Here is a 19376-nt window from a genome sequence, read left to right as displayed (position 1 = left end):
TGACTAACTTTTCTCTTCATAATAGGTTGTTTTTTAACAGCTTCTTGGCATATCTGGTAATTTTAGATTAGATGTACGTGAGACACTGTGACCTTTTCCTTGTGCTTTGGACACTCTTGTATTTCCCCAAACATGCTAGAGCTCCTCTTTGAGACAAGATCAAGTTATGTGAAATCAGTGTGACCTTTTTGGTTTTTGCTTGTTTAAGCTTTGTTAGTTGAGATCGGGGCAGAGGTTGGTCTGGGATGATTTCTCCCCACTAGGGAAGCGAGACACTTCTTGGTACCCTAACGGATGCCAGTGAGTTAGGAAGCTTCTCAGGCTGGCTCTTAGGAGCAAGCACTTCTCCCAGTCCTTTGTGAGCCACATGCCCTGTTCCCTCTGATCTTCTTCGATGGATCTCTCCCCACCCGTGTGTCGTTTCTTCCACCGGCTTCTCACAGCTGAATACTTGGGGGGGGGGGTGCAAAACGGTGAGGAGCTGGGGTTTTCTCCTTGTGCAGCCCTCTCCTTCTGAGAACCCCAGCTGCTTTAGCTTCCTTGAGTTCTCAGCTCTGCCTCTTCAGTCACTCTTTGTCCTCCACCACCACCTGGAAATCTTCTCAAGGTTGTAGGCTGGGTCCATTGTGGGGCTCATCTCATGTTTCCTTCACCTGGTGATCACTGTCCCTCATTGCCTAATGTCCAATATCTTCAGAACTATTCATATATATATATATATATATATATATATATATATCTGTTGTTTTTGGTGGAAGAGTTAATTCCATTTTGTTGCCCAGCTTGGTTGGAAGCAGAGGTCATTCTGTGACATCACAATCTTGAGTGCATTATCCCCCTTTCCTTCCCTTTCTTGCTGGGATCACTAAACTGATTTCCTAGACCTCCTGTCAATCTTTGCTCTGTCTCCACAGGCTCCTGGGATCACAGATTGATGTCTGTGCACGTGCTTCGGTGCTTTGGCCCCTTGCAAGCACAATTGCGACACTTCCTTGTTTCTCTTATGCAGAACGGCTTTCTGTCTTGTGTGACGCACTTAGTTACTGAAAGAAAATTTGATAAGTGAATATGTAAGCCATGAGTATTCCATACGAGAATAGATTTAGTTCATACCTTCATCCATTGATAAAATCCCTTTAAGCGTGATTTTCTTACTTTGTGCCAAACACATGGTATCAACGTTCTGCTTGGATTGTCACCATTTATCTATTTCACTTTCAACTTATAGACTATGAGATATTTTTGTTTCCTCAGAGGAATAATAAACAGCAAAACAAGGAGAGCCCTGCTTAGCCATCTATTTTTTCCCCAAGTTTATGCAAATTCCACCAGAATGGGTTTATTTGTGAATTGATCGATATGACTTATCCAGTCATCAAAAGTTAGTATTATTATACTTAAGATTGCTAATATAAGATAAATATGGCAGAGTTCTTGCTCTTGACAATTCTGCAGTCTGTTGGTGGAGGCAGAATTATAAATACACAAATGTCGGTGAAATACGTGCATTGAGTCTGTGAAACAGGCCTGAGATGCCGGTGGCCTGAGTTAGAAGAGACAGTTAAGGTGGGGAGGAGAGAAAGAGCCCCAGAAGCCATGTCTCTAGGACTTGGCCTAGAAGTGAGGGAGACCAGCAGGGAGCCCCCCCAGATTTTCATATTAAACTTTTGAATGTGTGGTTTTATCACTGTTGACTGGGACAGAGGAAACACAGGCAACGCATTTGGAGAATCGTTTGAAATTGCTTTAGTTATCACGCTTTTTTTTCCCTTTGTTGTTCTTGACCCTTTTTTTTGCCCTTTTGCTGTTGTCTTCATTTTTATTTTTTTCTCAGCCTTATTGAGAGATCATGGACACATAGCATTGTGTAGGTTTCAGGTGCACACTGTGTTGATTAGATACATTTATAAATTGCAAAATGATGACCACCATAGCATTAGCTACCACCTCCAACCTGGTACATAATTACCATTTCTTTTCTGTGGTGAGAAGGTTTAAGATCTACTGTCTCAGCGCCATTCAAGTATATGATACAGTATTATTAGCCATAATCACCATGCTGTACATTAGCTCCTTGTACTTACTAATCTTATAAAACTAGACGTTTGTACCCTTTGACCACCGTTTTCCCAACCCCCCAACCCCCAACCCCTGGTAACTTCCACTCCACTCTGTGTTTCTCTGAGTTTGTCAGTGTTAGATTCCACCTATGAGTGAAATCGTATAGAATTTATCCTTCTCTGTCTGACTTATTTCACTTAGCATAATACCCTCAAGGTCCAGCCAAGTTGTTGCAAATGGCAGGGTTTACTTCTTTCTCATGGCTGAGTAATATTCCACTGTGTGTGTGTGTGTGTGTGCGTGTGTGATCTTCTTTATCCGTTAATATGTTATTGGACCCTTAGGTCGTTTCCATATCTTGGCTGTTGTGAGTAATGCTGCAATGAACATAGTAGAGCAGACACCTCTGTGAGATCCTGGTTTTAATTCCCTTGGATGGACAGCAGAAGGGGGACCAATTTAGTGACCATTCTTATCTGCTGTTTTCCACCAGAATATTAAGAATCCTTTGTGGCAGGTGATAGTAGTTAGTTCCCTGAAATCACCTTTAGAATAAATTCTTTCTTAGCATTAATGTAACGCCACTCAATTATATTCAGATTTGGCTTCACTTGGGTCATCACAGTCTTTCTATTTGACTTCCAGCAGTGGGTCCTCAGTAAATTGCAGCACACGGGTTCTGTTACGCCTTACAACTACTCACCATTGAACTGAATCACTTTATGATTCAGGTCATTACTATCAAACAGGTCACTTATACTATTCCTCAGCATTTCATAATTGGATATTTCAGATGAATGCATCATAATGAAATCTTCCAAAGCTGTTGAAAAGAGGAGTCCTGAGACTCAAGTTGGATTTTGTACAACGAGGAGATAAAGGGACATAAGAACAGACTGTGTTATCGGAGGTTTAGGTCTAAGGAGCCAGAATTGATCTTCTTCCCCCTTGAGGTGTGCCCACGTCTGGGACACGTGAACCCCCACCCTGCCCTGCTGAGCATGTCACCAGCACACAGAGGCCAACCCAGGCACTGGAGCCAGCTTTAAAATATATGTTCCACTCATCTATTTCAAAAACAAAACTTTATCTCCACAGAAGAGGTGAAAGTTCTAGTTGTAAGGAAGCTCAGGACTGCTGGGAGTGTCCTCTGGGATTGTTTACCGAGACGTGGGATCGCACTGTTTTGCACGTGCTGTCCAAGTTGTGAACGCCTCAAGACCCGCGCTTTTTAAGCAGCGTCGTTAAGCACAGCTTTCGGTCCATTTCGGCAAGGAGCCCCTGGACAGCCAGGCTGGTGCCGAGCGGTGGAGGAAGACACGCGACCTTTTCAGTCTGGGGCTGACCGTGCTGCCACCCTGCGGGCCTGGAAGGTCCCAGAGCCGCTTTATTGCATTCCTGTCTCATGGTCTCCATTTCATTGTCTAGTCTTTCACACGATCGTGTTTATGGCATTCATTGGAGCTAATTTTTTTCATTTAAAGGACAGCATCCAAAAGATGCTATAATAAAAGATGCTGTGAACAGAGGGAAATGCAGTCATCTGTCTTGCAGTGCGTGCTGGTGTGGAGGTGAGGGCGGCCGTGTGGGCCCGGGAAGGAATGCGAGAGGCATTGAAAAAAGCAGTGATGATCACTTACGTATTTCCTGCAACGACTCCTATGAAGCCACAAACATGAAGAGTCCTGAGTATTGTTCCTTGTAAGCATTTTTGAAAGATGGATTCTGAGTCAGTAAAACTAGTTCGAGTCACTGAAATCATGACAAAATAAAGTTTTAATAGGGCTTCCAGTTAAAGCTACTGCTGTGGACACATGTGGCTACTTTCTCTCCTGCTGAGAACTCATTTACACAGCGTTTCTGAGGCAGTTTTATTTTGAAAAGCATGAACCAAGTAACACAGTTCTTACCGCATCCACATATCTGACGGGAGGGGTGAACTCATGGCAAGTTCATAGCAACTGGACAACCACCCTCACAAAGCAGGAGAGCCCTGGGCTTGGGCTGGAAGGGGGTTGGACACGGAACAGAAATCCATCGATTCTCCACACCGCTCAGGTGCGGATGGGGTTCATCTAGCGATAAGTGTGAACGCTGGGTTTGGATGGAACCAGGAGTGCAGCACGCATGGTGGGAGATGGGAAGGCTGCATCAGTGCGGGAGACACAGGGAGCGGGGTACGGAGTAAAGAGCTGAATCCCTTTCCTTAGGGCTTGGATAAGGGGCGGTGCCTGCTACTGGAAGATGCTTCTTGTGGCTCGATGGGATAAATATCCGCATATGGAACTGAAAGGGTTGGGGGCAGCATTTTCCTAATAAATCTTAGAGAGTTAACTCCTACTTTATATGCATGTTTAGCATTGGTAAAATTATTTTAAAAGCATGGCCGTAATTGGGTGTATTATGGGTTGTGAGTTTTCCCTCTCATGAGACATCCTTTATTATCGAATAGAAGGACTGTGATCTAGGGCTGTGCTCAAGGTCAGACTGTGGCCTCCGTAGATTTGGCCTCGTTGCTGAAGAATAACAATTCTTGCCAAATTAACCATCCTAAATTTATAGTCCTAAATTCCATCACCCAGAAATGGCATGCCCCACTTGCCAGGGTCCTCCCACCTATGTTTGTAAGGGAGGAACCTGGTACTGAGGAAAGGGAGGTGAGATTGAGACATGCCGTCAAGGTATTAACCAGAGAAATCTTGTAAAAATTTCTTGTAGATTAAGTTATCATATGTTGTGTTGTCATGTGGATAGCTGCCGTCTTAACACTTTGAATCTGTGATCTCAGGGCTGAAACTATTCATTAATCTCAAACTCAACATAATGTGGCCCCAAAAAGCAAATTCTGGTTCCATCATTGTAACTATAATCTTTTAAAAAAACAACTAAACTTAACATCAGAATAATCAGCATTTTCGGTCACTTATTAAGTGAAAGACTGTTCGGGGATCACCATTTTTTTTCCACATACAGTTACATTTATTGTCTCATTCTCACTGTTGGCACAGAAACCACGCAGATTCCTTTTGCAGTTAACCTGAACACTGAGCGTTTTCTTCAATGCCCAATCTGACAAACAGCGTGCTTTTAACTTTGTGGAGTGGCTGCTGGGTGTCAGGATCTGAAGTCTGGAAGAGCCCTGTCTTTCACTTAAGGAAGGAAGCCCCTGGCTCTATTTCTGCCGTCTGAGATGCTCATGCTCTGCCTTGTCTCCTCCAGGAGTACCAGCCTTGTAATACGAACCCGTGCCCGGAGCTGAAGAAGACCACGCCCTGGACGCCCTGGACACCCGTCAACATCTCGGACAACGGGGGCCATTACGAGCAGAGATTTCGATACACGTGCAAGGCCCGCCTGCCTGATCCCAACTTGCTGGAAGTGGGAAGACAGAGGATTGAGATGCGGTACTGTTCCAGTGACGGGACCAGTGGCTGCTCCACCGACGGTGAGTGGCGACTCCGTAGGGACTGAGCCACTTCCACAAGCAGGCGTTCCAGCTCAGCTCTGAGTTCAGAGAAGAGCCTGGGGGGCGGGTGGAATTTCCTTTTGATTAGAACAATCTTTATAACAACAGTCTCTCTAGAGCAGAACTGGCTTTACAACAAATGGATGGGTCAGATCATTACTATAAAAACACAGTTCCATGTTGAGGTGGTCCTGTTTCTTCAACCCTTGAAATAACACTGTATTTTTAGTAGGTCAAGAATAGTTCATGGGAACTTTATTTAGTATCAGAAAATATATTGAGGAAGGCTCAGCGTCCTTCCAGAGTTCTTCTGGCTCTGAAAGGTCGGCTGCCAATAAGCTTTTCCTTTTTTAATCTCAGAACTGGACAAAGACAACAGAAGTGCATCTCTATAGCCATAAAAGCATCTTTCTGTTAAAAAGTACATGTGGTCCTTTAATAGTCTTTGAAATTCCTTTGCCCCTTGCAGTCATATAAATCCCTTCAATGCCATATGACTCATGTAGGCAGAGCCCAGACGTGGACAGGCAGGTGCTCTCCCTGCCTGGCCTTGATGCTGACTGGTCAGCTCACCTCAGGCTACTCACTTGCTCCCCCTGGAGCTCATGTGTCTTAACTGCAGGAAAGTGCGGGAGGCTGGCCATCCCACAAAGATTCATTTCTTCCTTCTTTAAAAGCAGAAATGAATCTTCTCCTGTCATCTCCTTCTTTATCTCTCCTGTCATTCTCATCTAACTTAACAAAACCTGTCCAATTCTAAGAAGCAGATAAGTGCTCACAGAAGGTTCTTGGAGCACAACTTGATGAGAACAGGAGTAGTAACGTCTTGCACTAGAACACTTGAACATTTCTCTCCCTTTTATATTTATGATCCTACCTGATTCTCCCAACGTAGCTGTGATTTAGAAAGCCAGTCAGCACCAAAGTCATTTTTAAGAAGGAGCTTTAGGTTTACCCAGAGTGGTTGGCCTTGAAGAACCACAGCGCTGGTGAGTTGCCATGTTGGGCTGACGTGAAGGGATAAGTTCATGTTGGTGCCATGAACTCCCTCCCATGTTGCCAGAAGGAACCTCTTATGTAGCATGGCTCTGGGGGAGGGCTGCACAAATGTCACGGATCTCGGTGACTCCTCCTGGGAGCTGCTGAACACCCAGGGCAGCTTGGAGCTGCCAGCCTGGATGCTTGGAGGCCCAACAGTTGCCCTCAAGGTCCACTCCTGGTCATATTCTCACGGACATTAACTGACTCCTGACCTCAAACTGTTCTGCTCGCTGTAGTTCAGCAACCATACAAGCTTGTTCATTGTTTCTTGGGAAAAAAACCGTCTGCTTTAGTGAAGAATTTGGTGTGATTAAGTCTACAATTTAACTCAGAGAAATAAACACCCACCAGCTAGAAAATCAAGCAAAATGATATTCGCTCCGATTAATTCTGTAAAATCCTGCTTTAGTGAGAAGAGCAAGGCATATGATGGAATACCAAGAGACAGACAACTTAAGGCCCATTTTAAAGATCTAAATACCACGAGGAATGGCCTTGTCATCTCGTTAGGCTGTGAGATAAAGTACAAAATGCCCAGTTGAATGTGAATCTCAGACATTTTTAAGAATTTTTTTAGTGTAAGCATATCTCATGAGGCTTTTTTTTTTAGTAAGTATATGCTATGCGATATTTGGTACATATTTATCCTAAAATCTTATTTCTTATTTATCTGAAACTAAAATTTAACTGAACAGCATGTGTTTTGTTTGCTAAACCTGATGACCCTGTCTCCAACTCAGTCACTTACCCCCTTATTTCAGAGCAGGCTGTGAGCTTTGTGTGCCATCATTCAACGTTAAGAAAAAAAGAGAAAATGAATAACAGCCTTTCCTTATACATTAAGTTTATTCTCTTTTCTGAACATATATTTTTAAATCCTTCCATTCAGGTGTATACAAAACCAAAGCTAATATTATTTTAAACGATAGCAGTCTAAGCTAAGGCCAGTGCTGATATACATGTGTATATCTTCTGTTTCCTCCAAAATTACATCGTAGGCGTGGATAAAAAGCGCTTCATCTTTCTTGTGTCTTAATGGCTTCAGGTTCTAATGATCATCCACAGGGTTTGGTATTGATATCCTGAGAGTACAAAATGGGGCTTGTTTGCCTCCGACCACACAAACTGAGACTAAATTGTGTTCTTTATTGATTAGCCACAAAGTACTGGCTCATCCCAGGAAAAGGTTTTCCAATCCATTTTCTCTGAAGAGCATCCCGCCTCAGTTTCTGAGCCAGAGTTTTCAAGCAAACGAAAAGGAACTTTGAACAGTGGCTCGGACTGTTCACACATCGGCCTTCTCACCCGTCCCCAGGACTTGGTGGCATACTTTGAGATGTTTTTGTTAAAACTTCTGTCACATTGCCTACACTGAGAAAATGACTGAGTCTTTTTTAATTGTAAGTCAGTAGGCATTTTCATCAAAATGAACGTGAGTTGCACGAGCAGTTTGTTGCAGAATTTCCAAAGGAAGTGAGAAAGGCGTATCTTCTTTGTAAGGAATTTCTCAGAACAGTAAGTCCCCTATCACAATAACCCTGTTACTTGTATAAGGACTTTGCCACATTCACAAACAGTTCTTGGCTGCTCCCCTATTTAATAGCAATTGCAGAGAAAGAAGATTGAGCTATAGGAGATTATCACCCGAAGTACAATTTTTTTTTCTTTCTTTGCTTCTAAAGTAGGAAAAGTGTTCAGCTGATTTCTCAGAGTGTAGGTGCAGAAGCAAAGCAGACAGTGGATCCAGAATGAACATTCCTTTGAACTTCGACCACTCTGGGAACTCCTAACACAGTCTGCCTTTGGCCATTTCCTTGGCAGGTCTTTCTGGGGATTTCCTGCGAGCTGGGAGGTACTCTGCCCACACCGTCAATGGGGCCTGGTCAGCCTGGACATCGTGGTCCCAGTGCAGCCGAGACTGCAGCCGGGGCATTCGGAACCGGAAGCGAGTTTGCAACAATCCTGAGCCCAAGTACGGGGGCATGCCTTGCCTGGGCCCGGCCTTGGAATACCAGGAGTGCAACATTCTGCCTTGTCCAGGTGCGTGGACTGAGTGATCTCGAACGGATGTAAACACCAAGGGCCTTGGAAGACCTCCTCTCTCAGATTCCGTGGCTTTATGTTTGAGGTACAATCTGTGATAGATAGATAGATAGATTTCTATATATAATATAGAAATATAAATAATATAGATAGATTTATATTTATTAAATTATATATTTGTCTTTATACCAACTGCACTGGTATAAGGACAGATATAACCTAAACTGGATTATATTCATCTATTTCTTCTGATTTAAAAGAAACTGAAGCATTCTCGGAGCCCCTGTAAGGGATGGTGGGCTCCAGGCACTGTACCTCATGGAGAAGTGGGCTGTGGTACCATGGTCTGGAGTGATCTGTCGTGTCCTTGAAACTGGAGGCTGGCCCCTCCCAGACTCTGATGGGCCCAGCCCTCCAGGAACGGGCCTCCGTTCATACCACAGAGTATGTCACATACCACTCTGGTGAGTGACAGTCATCAGCGGTGACCCACCAGAAGCCTACCTTCGATTTTGGTCAGAGTGAGCGCTCCAGGGGGGCAGGGGCTGCCGTGACCCTCCCGCTCTCTGCAGTGTCCGCAGCTCCCAGTGCGGGCCTGGCTCACACAGCGCCAGGGATGGTTGTGAGTGGTGGGAAAATGAGCAGCGGCTTGCTTGATCTTCCTTTCTTCGTTCATTCCGTTTTTCAGCAAACATTTTTGGATCACCCATTCTGTGCCACTCGGAGTAAACAGAGCTGCGGTGGTGAGAACCAGGTCAGAATGGAACTTAAGAGTTTAGTGAGCAAGCATCCTGTGAATAATGTCAACCCAGTGTGGTCACAGCTGTTGGGCTGATGAGACGATGTAGTGGCTCCATCAGCCAGGGACCCACTGAGCTGGGATCGTGGCCCTGAGCAAGCTGCCCCTGGACTGAGTCTGGAGGGACAAATAAGAGTTGGCCATACAGATGGGCAAGGATGGAGAAAGAGGATAATTCCCAGTGCTGTGCGCAGCGCTTTTAAAGGCACAGAAGCCTGCAAGTACCACATCCTTTTCTGTAGGTGCAAACAATGTTCTGAGTTCCTTAAGCAAGGAACTGGCTCATAGCAGGGCTTAGCGAGCATCTGTTGGATGGATAGATAGATGGTTGGATGAATGAGTACATGGGTGGATTGGTGGAGAGATAGATGGATGGATAGATGGGTGGATAGATGGATGAACTAATAAACATGTACGTTAAACTGAAAATACACAGTTCCCGGCTTTGTCTCTGAGACTCCCAATAATGCCCCTGCTCCTCCAGCTGCTCAGCTCCTCCTCGGCTGTCTCTGCCTGAATTTCTCCAGCCTCCTGAGATTCTTCCCTCCCAACTGCCCAGCTTTCCTGGCCAAGTGATGCCTGCGGGCTGGGAAAGGTCACAGAGCCGTTTCTTTCCCACAGCCCCAGCATGGACAGTGTAAGGACTCTTCCCAGGGGCTGAGAGAGAGCCTGTGGGGCAACATTATTAGACTGGGATCCATGCAGTAAAGTGGGGCTGGGGGGCCATCCTGGCAACGTGAGCATCCACCCATGCACTCTTCCTCCCCGGCTCCACACGCACGTCCTCACTGCCGTCAGCAGAACGTGCAGACTCCTCGAGACGCTTAGATGCTGCCCTGGTCCCTGAGACCCAGGCTCAGACAGATGCGTCTCAGAGACATCTCATTAACATGATCTAGCGGCTGTTTTTATTTTAGTTGATTTGATGGTCAGGCCAGTATCATGTATACATAACCTTAATGTCTTGAAATAGCTCTGTCTTCATTTTCTTTTTGAAAGCCAAGATTCCACAGAGGGTTGTGGAAACAGTCAGAGTGGCCTCCTCACTTGCCCCTTGGGAATGGATGAGTTCAGGGGGCTGAGAGGGGCAAATGTCGATTTCTCCCCCACCCCCTAGAAAATTCCTGACACAAGACAGGATGTAACTCGGCAAGGAGAGGTGGGAGGCTCTCAGGGCCGTGGGTGCTGAGCTGCCCCGCCAGTTACAGGGCTGTTTTTGCCTCACTGGGGACGCTTTCCTCCCTCTGAATCCGCTCCTCCTTCATCCTGTTGGGTCCACAATAAACAGTTACAAATGGGCACCATATTTTATTTAAAAATAAGTTGTCTCATTATGCTTAAGTTTGAAAATAAATCTAAGACCAGAGAAATGTAAAATACTTTTTAAATTAATCAGTGATGGTTTTGATCTCCAATTCTGATGTGTATCAAATGCTGCCATAAGGGTTTAGAGCTGAGCCCCTGATCCTTACTCATCTTCTGTGGTTGGTCTGACTCGGACCTTCACCTGCATGCTACCTCCGTCACGGAGAAATGGCGGGCCTTTCTCCTTCACTCCTTTTCCTCAGCTCATGTTTGGTTCAGAACTGATTCCAGACCATGGCTGACAAAGGTAGAGACAGCAGATGGTTCTTTGTTGCTAAGTAATGTTACAATCCCATAAAATAATGTAGCTCTTCTTTGCGAGGAAGACAGTAAGCCTGAGGAAGAAGGAACCGTGACTGAGAATCTCACAGAAGGGAAACTTCTGAATCTAAGCCGTGAATTCAGACAGGTGCGTGTTCGGCGGCTAACCTTGGTTAGGCCCCTGCGGTGTGCTTACCTCTCTGTCCATGAAATCCTTGAGTCCACACTGTGTTCTGTAAACTGCAGGTGACCAAAAAGGAACTTAAGACATTGGTTCTGTCCTAAAGGAGCCCTGAGGCTGCTGGGGTTTGGGGTGGCGGGGGAGCCTGGTGCAGGAAACTTCTGCTCGGAGATCCTCAGAGGAGCCCAGAGCACAGCTGTCCTTCAGTGAAGACCGGGGTGGCCCGGGCCTCGGTGCACTGGGGAGTCGGTATCAAACATCCCCACGACGTGCAGGACTGTAAGTGTAGGCCTTTCTGTCTCTGCCAGCCCACGGGATGCCTGACACTCGGACATTCCTTAGTTTTACTTTGCTCTTTCCATTGCGAGTCATTGTACTTTTTATTTAGATTTTACTGTAGTGGGTGGTGTATTCAGCTAGAACCAGAATTTTTAATCTTCTTCTCTCAAATGACTTAATCCATAAATTTCATTTGATCAAAGATAATTTCCTATAGTTAATTGCTTTGATTCCCAGAAAGAAACATGGATCTAAGCTTTTCGGTATTTGTCTGATCTTCCCGTGAGCCAATCTTTCTTGGTCAATGAGAAGCTCCCCACGCGACTTTTACTGATGTGATGAAAGTTCCATGACACCCTGAACCGTGTGCCTGTCCTGGGTTCGGCCTGCCAGGGGCCAGTCCTGCTCCCACACATCCCCTCTGCGGCCTGACCTCTCTGTGCCGTGGGCCCTGCATTTCCAGGACATACCCCACGGCAGTGTTGAGGAAGGGGCGATGCTGAGTTAGTATCATCATCATCATCATCATCATCATCATCATCACCATCATCATCACTAGCATCATTAGCAGCAAGGGAAGCGCTCAGACACTCAGCCCCGCTCTGTCCCCCGGTGGGCCAGGCCCTGAGTGGTGACTCACACTTTTTTGTTCCCTTGACTTCAGAATCCCTGCCTCCCCATGAAGTTCTAATGCTCCTGCACAGGGAAGACTATTTCATTAAGCTTTGTATTCTGTAATTTCTATTTTAAAAATACATTAGCCTTCCTAATACAAAACCTTATTACAATATTTAATGTCCCTTTTCATCCAGGACAGACCACCATCTCCTTGTCTCCGAGGAGAAGGCTGAGGCTTGGAACACAAGCACAGAGCTAAGAGGACGGGAAGTGGAGACTGGATTGGAGCTGGGCTGGGGGCACGGGGCAGTTACAGGCCAGAGTGGCTCCCTGACGGTGAAGTGGCTGAAGGTTCCTTCTGATTTCCCGTCATGCTGGGAGGACCTGTTCCCCCAGCACTTGACATACCCCTCAGGGCAATGACACTGGAAGTGGTGGAAGTTCGTGTGACCTTGTGGTTTAAACTGGCAAGTGGAAAAGTTTCAGCAACTGGGCTGTGTCACAGATGCTCCAGCAAACTGTTCACAGTTCCAACAAGAAGCATCTTTTCCTCTGTTAAACAAGGAACGATTTGGTGCCAAGGGAATTTATCAAGATACCAGGAGGTCAGTTGGTGGGGGAGGGGGGGAAGTTAGGATGAGATATTAATTGGTGTAAATATTAGTTAAAATGTGGACGGGTATAAATACTGTTTGAAATAGTGCAAGGAACTGTGTACATTCATCTTTCGGTCACCAGCTTCCTGCCATGTCTAGTGGACCCACGTGACCATGAGACAATCGTGATTATAGAATGACTGTGTGACCAAAAGCATTTAGTCTTTGGATATTTGTAAATTCTGTTATTGGGCTACTGTTGTAGGAAAATTTAACACGAAAGCCACCCTTTGTATGAATCTCTAAGTGCACGATGTAGCCCTGTCCACTGCAGACACGGTGTCGCAGAGCGGACCTCTAGGACGTGCTCGTCACGCTGACCTGAGACCTCATACCCCTTGAACAGCACCTGTCCACTCCCCCTCCTCCAGCCCCAGGCAACCACCGCTCCACCTTCTGCTTCTATGAGCTTGACCATTTAGATTCCACATAGAAGTGGGGTCACGTGGCATTTGTCTTTCCGTGACTGGCTTATTTTCACTAGCGCAGAGTCCTCTCGTTTCATGCATTTTGTGGCGTATGACAGGATTTCCTTCTACTCTGACTGAATAATATTTCATTATAAATTATGTAATGATAAAATACCATTTTTTCTTTATCCATTCACCTATCAATGAACGTCATTTGCATTACTTCCATATCCTGGCTCTCGTGTGAACATGGGGCTGCAGGTGTCTGCGATCTTGATTTCAGTTCCTTTGGGCAAATACTCGGAAGTGGCATTGCTTCATCTTATGGTTGCTCTGTTTCTGCATCTTTGAGGAACCACTGTGCTGTGTTCCCTGGTGGCTGCGCCATTTTGCATTTGCACCCACAGCCTACAAGTGTTCCATTCTCTCCAAATCCTCACCAGCACTGTTATCTATTATTATCTTTTTCCTATAATACCTATCCTGACAGGGGTGAAGTGATGTCTCATTGTGGTTTTGAATTGCATTTCCCTGATAATTAGTGATGTCAAGTATCTTTTCACGTTGACCGTCCTGGCTCGTCACGTGATATGAAAAGCATGTAGCTCTTAGATTACGCGGTTGGTTCTCATTTGGGCTCTGACACCATCAAGACAAAGCGTTAGAGCCCTCCTGAGCCTGACCGCCATGTGCACATCTGGACACGCAGGCTTTGTCACGGCTGCTATTCCAAGGCACAGTGACTTTTCTGTGCCTCAGTGTGTGGTGTGCGAACATCTGTACTACAGACCAACTTCAGCTCAGGTTACAGACAGAGAAAAACTGCCAGCAAGCATTTCCCTCCTACCCCGCCCCCCGCAAGAATAGATATGGAAGAGGGGTTTTGAAAATTTTACAGTCTAGGCAGACATGCGTTCATTGCAAGGAAGAACACTGCCATGTACACAGCGTTCCCTGCAGTCTGATACACCCATGCTGGCGTATTAGATGCTTACAAACACTGCCTGAAAGAATGGGAGGAACTGGAAGAACATGGGGAGGAATATGCAAAGCCAGGTGGAGGCCCCCAGGTACCCCCGGGAGCGCTCAGTGGTGTACACGACACCTTCCTGCAGGGCACACTCTGCAGCCACGTCAGGTCGGTCAGATTGGGATTTCAGAAGTGGTGTGACTTTGTGTCCCTTCCCAGTGGACGGCATGTGGTCTTGCTGGTCCCCCTGGTCCAAGTGCTCAGCAACATGCGGAGGTGGACACTACATGAGGACCCGCTCGTGCACAAACCCAGCCCCCGCCTACGGAGGCGACATCTGCCTGGGGCTGCACACGGAAGAGGCGCTCTGTAACACGCAGCCCTGCCCCGGTAAGCCGCCCCCGCCCTGCCCACTGCCTGGTGTCGGGACAGATGCACCCTTCTCCTTGATGGAGAAATGGTGGAATTGATGAAGTCACATCACAATAGGTACCCACACTGCTGAGGGTGAACCGACTTCATAACACGTTGTCCCACAGGGGAACACTTCTCACCTTCGGGTAGTTAACTACTCACAGGTGATAACCAAGCTTTCTTAACATGTGTAACCAGGTAACTGGATCCGACATTCTGCTGCTGATAATCGGGGGGGGGGGGGGAACCAGGAGAGACTTTGTGAAACTGCTTCCTAGGAAGACCCCCCAGGACCATGAGCCGGGGGTCCGGGTTGGAGGCTGGCAGGCACAGGGGCCCCGGGGATGCCCAGCCGTGGCTTCCCCGTCCAAGAGTCAGCTTTGTTTTCTCACTAAAGTACCGCTTGGGATGAAAAGGAGACACTCGCCTCTGAGTCTAACTTCTACTTTGAGACACTCATTTATACATATATTTCTAACTTGCTCCTGCAGATCCTTCTGGAAGGTCCCATTTATATTGAAAAGTGCCTAAGACCCAATTGTCAGTCATTCCCAGAATGAGCACTTCACATATTTCTAAGGGAAAATTGTACTCTTTAAAATGGATCAAAACACAAGTTTGGTTTCTGAACTTTCCCCTAACTGCAGACAACGCTTAAATTTAAAAAAAAAGGAAAAAAGCCAACTGCATAGAACAAAATCTTTTTTTATGTTATTGATATTTCATAAATAATATTGTGTTCATTTTTTAACCTCCTTACTTAAAATATGAGTGTCAGTCCTCTCTTTTCACATATCTGTAGGCCTGGGTGAATTTAACAAAATCCTAGTGAATCTTCCACTTCGGGGTGAAGTGACCTTAGCTGGCCCATCCTTGGGCCTTGACCCAGACTTGTGCATTGATCATGTGTGCTTCAGTGACAGAAAACACAGGATAAAATGAATTCTGCCACAAGCACAGCCTGCCTTTGGTGCACTGACCATGCAGAATTGTTTTCATAACAGGAGAGAAAGTGCCTGTAGTAGCTTGAACCCCCTTTCAGCATCCAGGGCTTTCTCATGGGCACACCGTCATCTCTTTTGTCCGAGCACTGAGACCTGGAGGAATTTTGCTGGGCGGCGTTTGAGGGTCGCTCTTCACAGTGAGCATGACCCTATAGGAGTGGTGTCTGCAGTGATCATTTCTCCCCCGACGGTGGAAAGAAAGGCCGTGCACAGCCAGACCTCATGGATTGGCTTAGAGTGTCTAATACAGTTACTTTAGAGCATTAAAATAATGTGGGTTTTAGAAAATGTATTTTAAGCAATTATTTCTAATCAAAGATGTACGAGTTCTTTTATTCATGCTCCTGGACTGGTCAGAAGACACAAGTCCATTTTATTTATACACAGACCCATTAAAAACACCACACGGGAACTTAAAGTAACTTAGATAAGCCGACAGTGCTTCCAGGATGGTTGATCTTAGTGGGCATTTTTGCCACATCTCCCCTCTTCCTGCCACTGCAGAGAGCTGGTCGGAGTGGTCAGACTGGTCCAAGTGTGATGTGTCTGGAGTCCAGGTCCGCGTCCGCCAGTGCATCCTGCTGTTCCCCGTGGGAAGCCAGTGTTCCGGAAACACCTCGGAGAGCCGGCCGTGTGTTTTTGATTCCAATTTCATCCCAGGTAAGGGGGTTGGGGTGGTGCTTATCCATGTGAACAAAATTGTTTTCAGCATTTCAGGAGGAAACGATTCGTAGGTCGGAGTTTTTATCTGTTCTTTGAGGTCCTGTTTGGTGAAACAGTGATGCTTCAGTCTTGTGGTTTCAAGGTGATCAGAGATTTGTGCATAACTGCGGTTGTAGATTTTAATTTAGGCCATAAGTTTTAAGATTTTTTAAGCACAGTGTCTTCTACAATTTATTGACTATAACAGAGTCAGAATAGCTTGTTCAAAAAATGAAAATTTGGTTGTTTTAATATTAGGTTAAATGCTTTGGCAATGCTGTGTGTATGTGTGTGCACAGAGGAAAAATGGCCATTCTCATCACACAACCTCAGTGTATTAGGGAAAGTGGAAACCTGTCCTTGCCGTCATCTTGGAGAAGAGGTTGGCTGGCCCTGTTGCTACAGGCTTTTCTGTGTGAAATTGATGTTTAGTTATTAGTGAAGGTCTGTCACCTGCCGCGTGCTTACGGGAGGCATGGTCCTGGGCACTTATCAATCATTTCACATACGCCCACTGTGCGCCTTAGGACTCCCACAGGGACCAAAGCAGAGACCACTTCTTACAAGGTTATAAATAATACCTTGTTTTCCTCTATTTATGGAAAAGGTAATAATATTTTAGAAAAAACTATCAGCTTCAGCCTCATAAGCTTCACCTCAAGTCTCCTGTGGCCTAGAACTACAAGAGGATTTATTGGGGTTTTTAAATTTTTGTTTTGTCTTTTGGGGGAGTAATTAGGTTTATTTTTTTTATTTATTTAATGGAGATACAGGGGATTGAACCCATGACCTCATGCATACAAAGCGTACACTCCACCACTGAGCTATACCCTCCCCCCGCTGAAAGGTCCCTTTCCTAAGCATGTTCTTTTTTTATAGCGGGGGGGCGCTTACAGGGAGGAAATTAGGTTTATTTATTCATGTACTTTTTTAATGGGCATACTGGGTATTGAACCCAGGACCTTGTACATGCTAAGCACACTCTCTACCACTGAGCTATGCCCTCCCCACCCTCAGAGTGTTTATTATTGTTGCTTCCTTTGTAACCAGAGACATATTTTTAATTCTCATGATTGAACAGAAGATCAGTACAGGAGAGGGTAGCCTTCCTGGACTCCTGGAATGGTGTTTATCCTTGGGGGTTCGACGTTTGCGTGGATCTCTCCTTTTACTGGCGTCTTCCTTGTGGGTTTCACGTGGGGCGTGGCCAAGAGCACGAATGGGCTCTGTCACAAGTTGTTGTGACCGCTTCCTCTGAGTTCTGGGGCAGTGATCCCCCGCTATAGGGCAAGTGACAGTACTGGCTTTGACGAGACAAAACCTCCGAGGCAGGAGCCCCAGGCAGACACAGTAGGTTTCCACAGCTGGCAGAATACATTGTAACAGAAAATCAGCACATACTCTGGCCTTGTTTTGAAACTAGTGCCCTGGTTTTGCCCAAGAGACCACAGCATTTTCTTTTTGTGATCATGAATTTCACCCTTCCCAATCAAGGTGACCTTGATCAAACACAGCTGCAGTTGATTAAAATTTTTTAAAAAATAATCTGGCTTTTGGAAACTCTGACTCACATAAACCTCAAACTCATTAGACGTTTTATAAGTGAATCATTACTGCGCTCTTCCTCCCCAACTCCCTTGACACATTGTGATTGAATATTTGTTTTTTCCAGAAGTATCCGTCGCAAGATCCAGCAGCGTAGAAGAGAAGAGGTGCGGAGGTAAGTTCTTCTTTTTAATCAATTTCTGGTGTGTTTCTGACATTTTCCAATCATTTCTCTTCCCGCGTGTTTTGTATAATGTTTCTGCTATTGGCTCAGGAAAACAGGCTGGGGAAACTCTTGGACCCAAACACCATCTATTTCAACAGCACAGATGCCAGAAGTACACATTTGACGTCTGGATCAGTGGTTCTCAAGCCTGGTCCTCACAGAGCATCATCAGTATCACGTGGGAACTCACTAGGCATGCGGATTCCCAGGCCTTGCCTCAATCTGTGGACTCAGAACCTCTCTGAGTGGGGCTCAGTGCTCTGTGGTTTAATTAGCCCTTCGGGTGATGCTGGTGGCTGTAAGCTTTATGATCCAGGGACCTAGGCATTAGCTGCAGTTAGATTTCCCATGAGTAAAACAGAATTCAGTCATCGTATTTGTATAGTTTGGATAGTACAAATTCCAAGGCAGCCAGCCTCAAACCTCCAAACTGCTGAAATGACAAAATAGCACAATTTTACGATGGGAACAAGGACATATCCTATATCTCTAGAGGTATTTTTCAAACTTCCTGCAACCCTAAATGCCAGAAGTCACATTGTCTGGCTCAAACTCGTGATGCTTTTGGACTTTCCCATCTAGTCTAGTTCTAGTCCTGGCTGGCTGGGAGGGGCTGGCTGTCCGTCACTTAGAGCCCAGCCCTGGTCCACCTTTGGTGCTCAGAGCCCAACATCCACATACAAGACCAGTGTCTTCCCACATGCGGCCAATGACTAGACAGCACCATTCCCAGCATGATCCATTCCAGACAGCGCAGCTCAGCCGGCTTTGGTCTCTCCTTACGTTCAGAAGGAATCTGGAGTTTAATAGGTGTGTTTCAGGAATTACGTGCTATTATTAACGACATTAAGAGCCCACTATCTGTTATACTCCGTTTGGTCAGCCACCTGTTAATCCATTTGTTCAGTCTTCTTTGCTGAGTGCCCACTCCGTGCCAGTTTTGTGAGGGGTGTTGATCTTCCCGTGGGGACTCTAGAACCAAAAGTCACAGCCCAGGAGAGCCCGGTGCCTGAGAAAGGCGATGTCTGGTGCCTGACGTGAGTCTGTCCAGTGAGTTCGCAGACTGGCAGCTGCTACCTTGGGGTCCGGCTGCAAGATGAATATCGACGAATTCTCATAAAAATAATTGTAGCCTTGAGTGCCCCTTAGTAGTTCTAGATCAGTCTCTCTGTGTCACCTTATAAAATGACAAGAGGTATCCTGTGTGGTCCTCACAGAGAGCCTTCATGTGGACACCAGATCTCACGGCTCTTTGCACAGAACCCCTGGGGAGAGAGGAGGGTTTGGAAGTGAGCGTTTTTCAGATTACAGATGGGTAACGTGGGACACACACTG

The 19376-nt window shown here is 45.9% G+C and overlaps 1 protein-coding gene across 4 annotated transcripts in view; it reads left to right on the top strand.

Moving 5' to 3' along the window:
* Positions 1 to 19376, top strand: part of SEMA5A (semaphorin 5A) — a 444386-nt gene that overhangs the window by 411381 nt on the left and 13629 nt on the right. For all 4 annotated transcript variants that reach the window (XM_064479456.1, XM_031443174.2, XM_064479438.1 and 1 more), the window contains 5 exons: positions 5281 to 5506; positions 8390 to 8608; positions 14370 to 14540; positions 16073 to 16228; positions 17943 to 17990. In XM_064479456.1, the coding sequence (XP_064335526.1) occupies positions 5281 to 5506; positions 8390 to 8608; positions 14370 to 14540; positions 16073 to 16228; positions 17943 to 17990 (820 nt within the window). The remainder of the gene's footprint in view (positions 1 to 5280; positions 5507 to 8389; positions 8609 to 14369; positions 14541 to 16072; positions 16229 to 17942; positions 17991 to 19376) is intronic.

This window comes from Camelus dromedarius, chromosome 3 (genome assembly GCF_036321535.1).
Source record: "Camelus dromedarius isolate mCamDro1 chromosome 3, mCamDro1.pat, whole genome shotgun sequence".
In the NCBI taxonomy this organism is placed as follows: Eukaryota; Metazoa; Chordata; class Mammalia; order Artiodactyla; family Camelidae; genus Camelus; species Camelus dromedarius.
The sequence above is the reverse complement of the archived record's forward strand: the minus strand, read 5'-3'. Positions and strand labels throughout refer to the sequence as shown.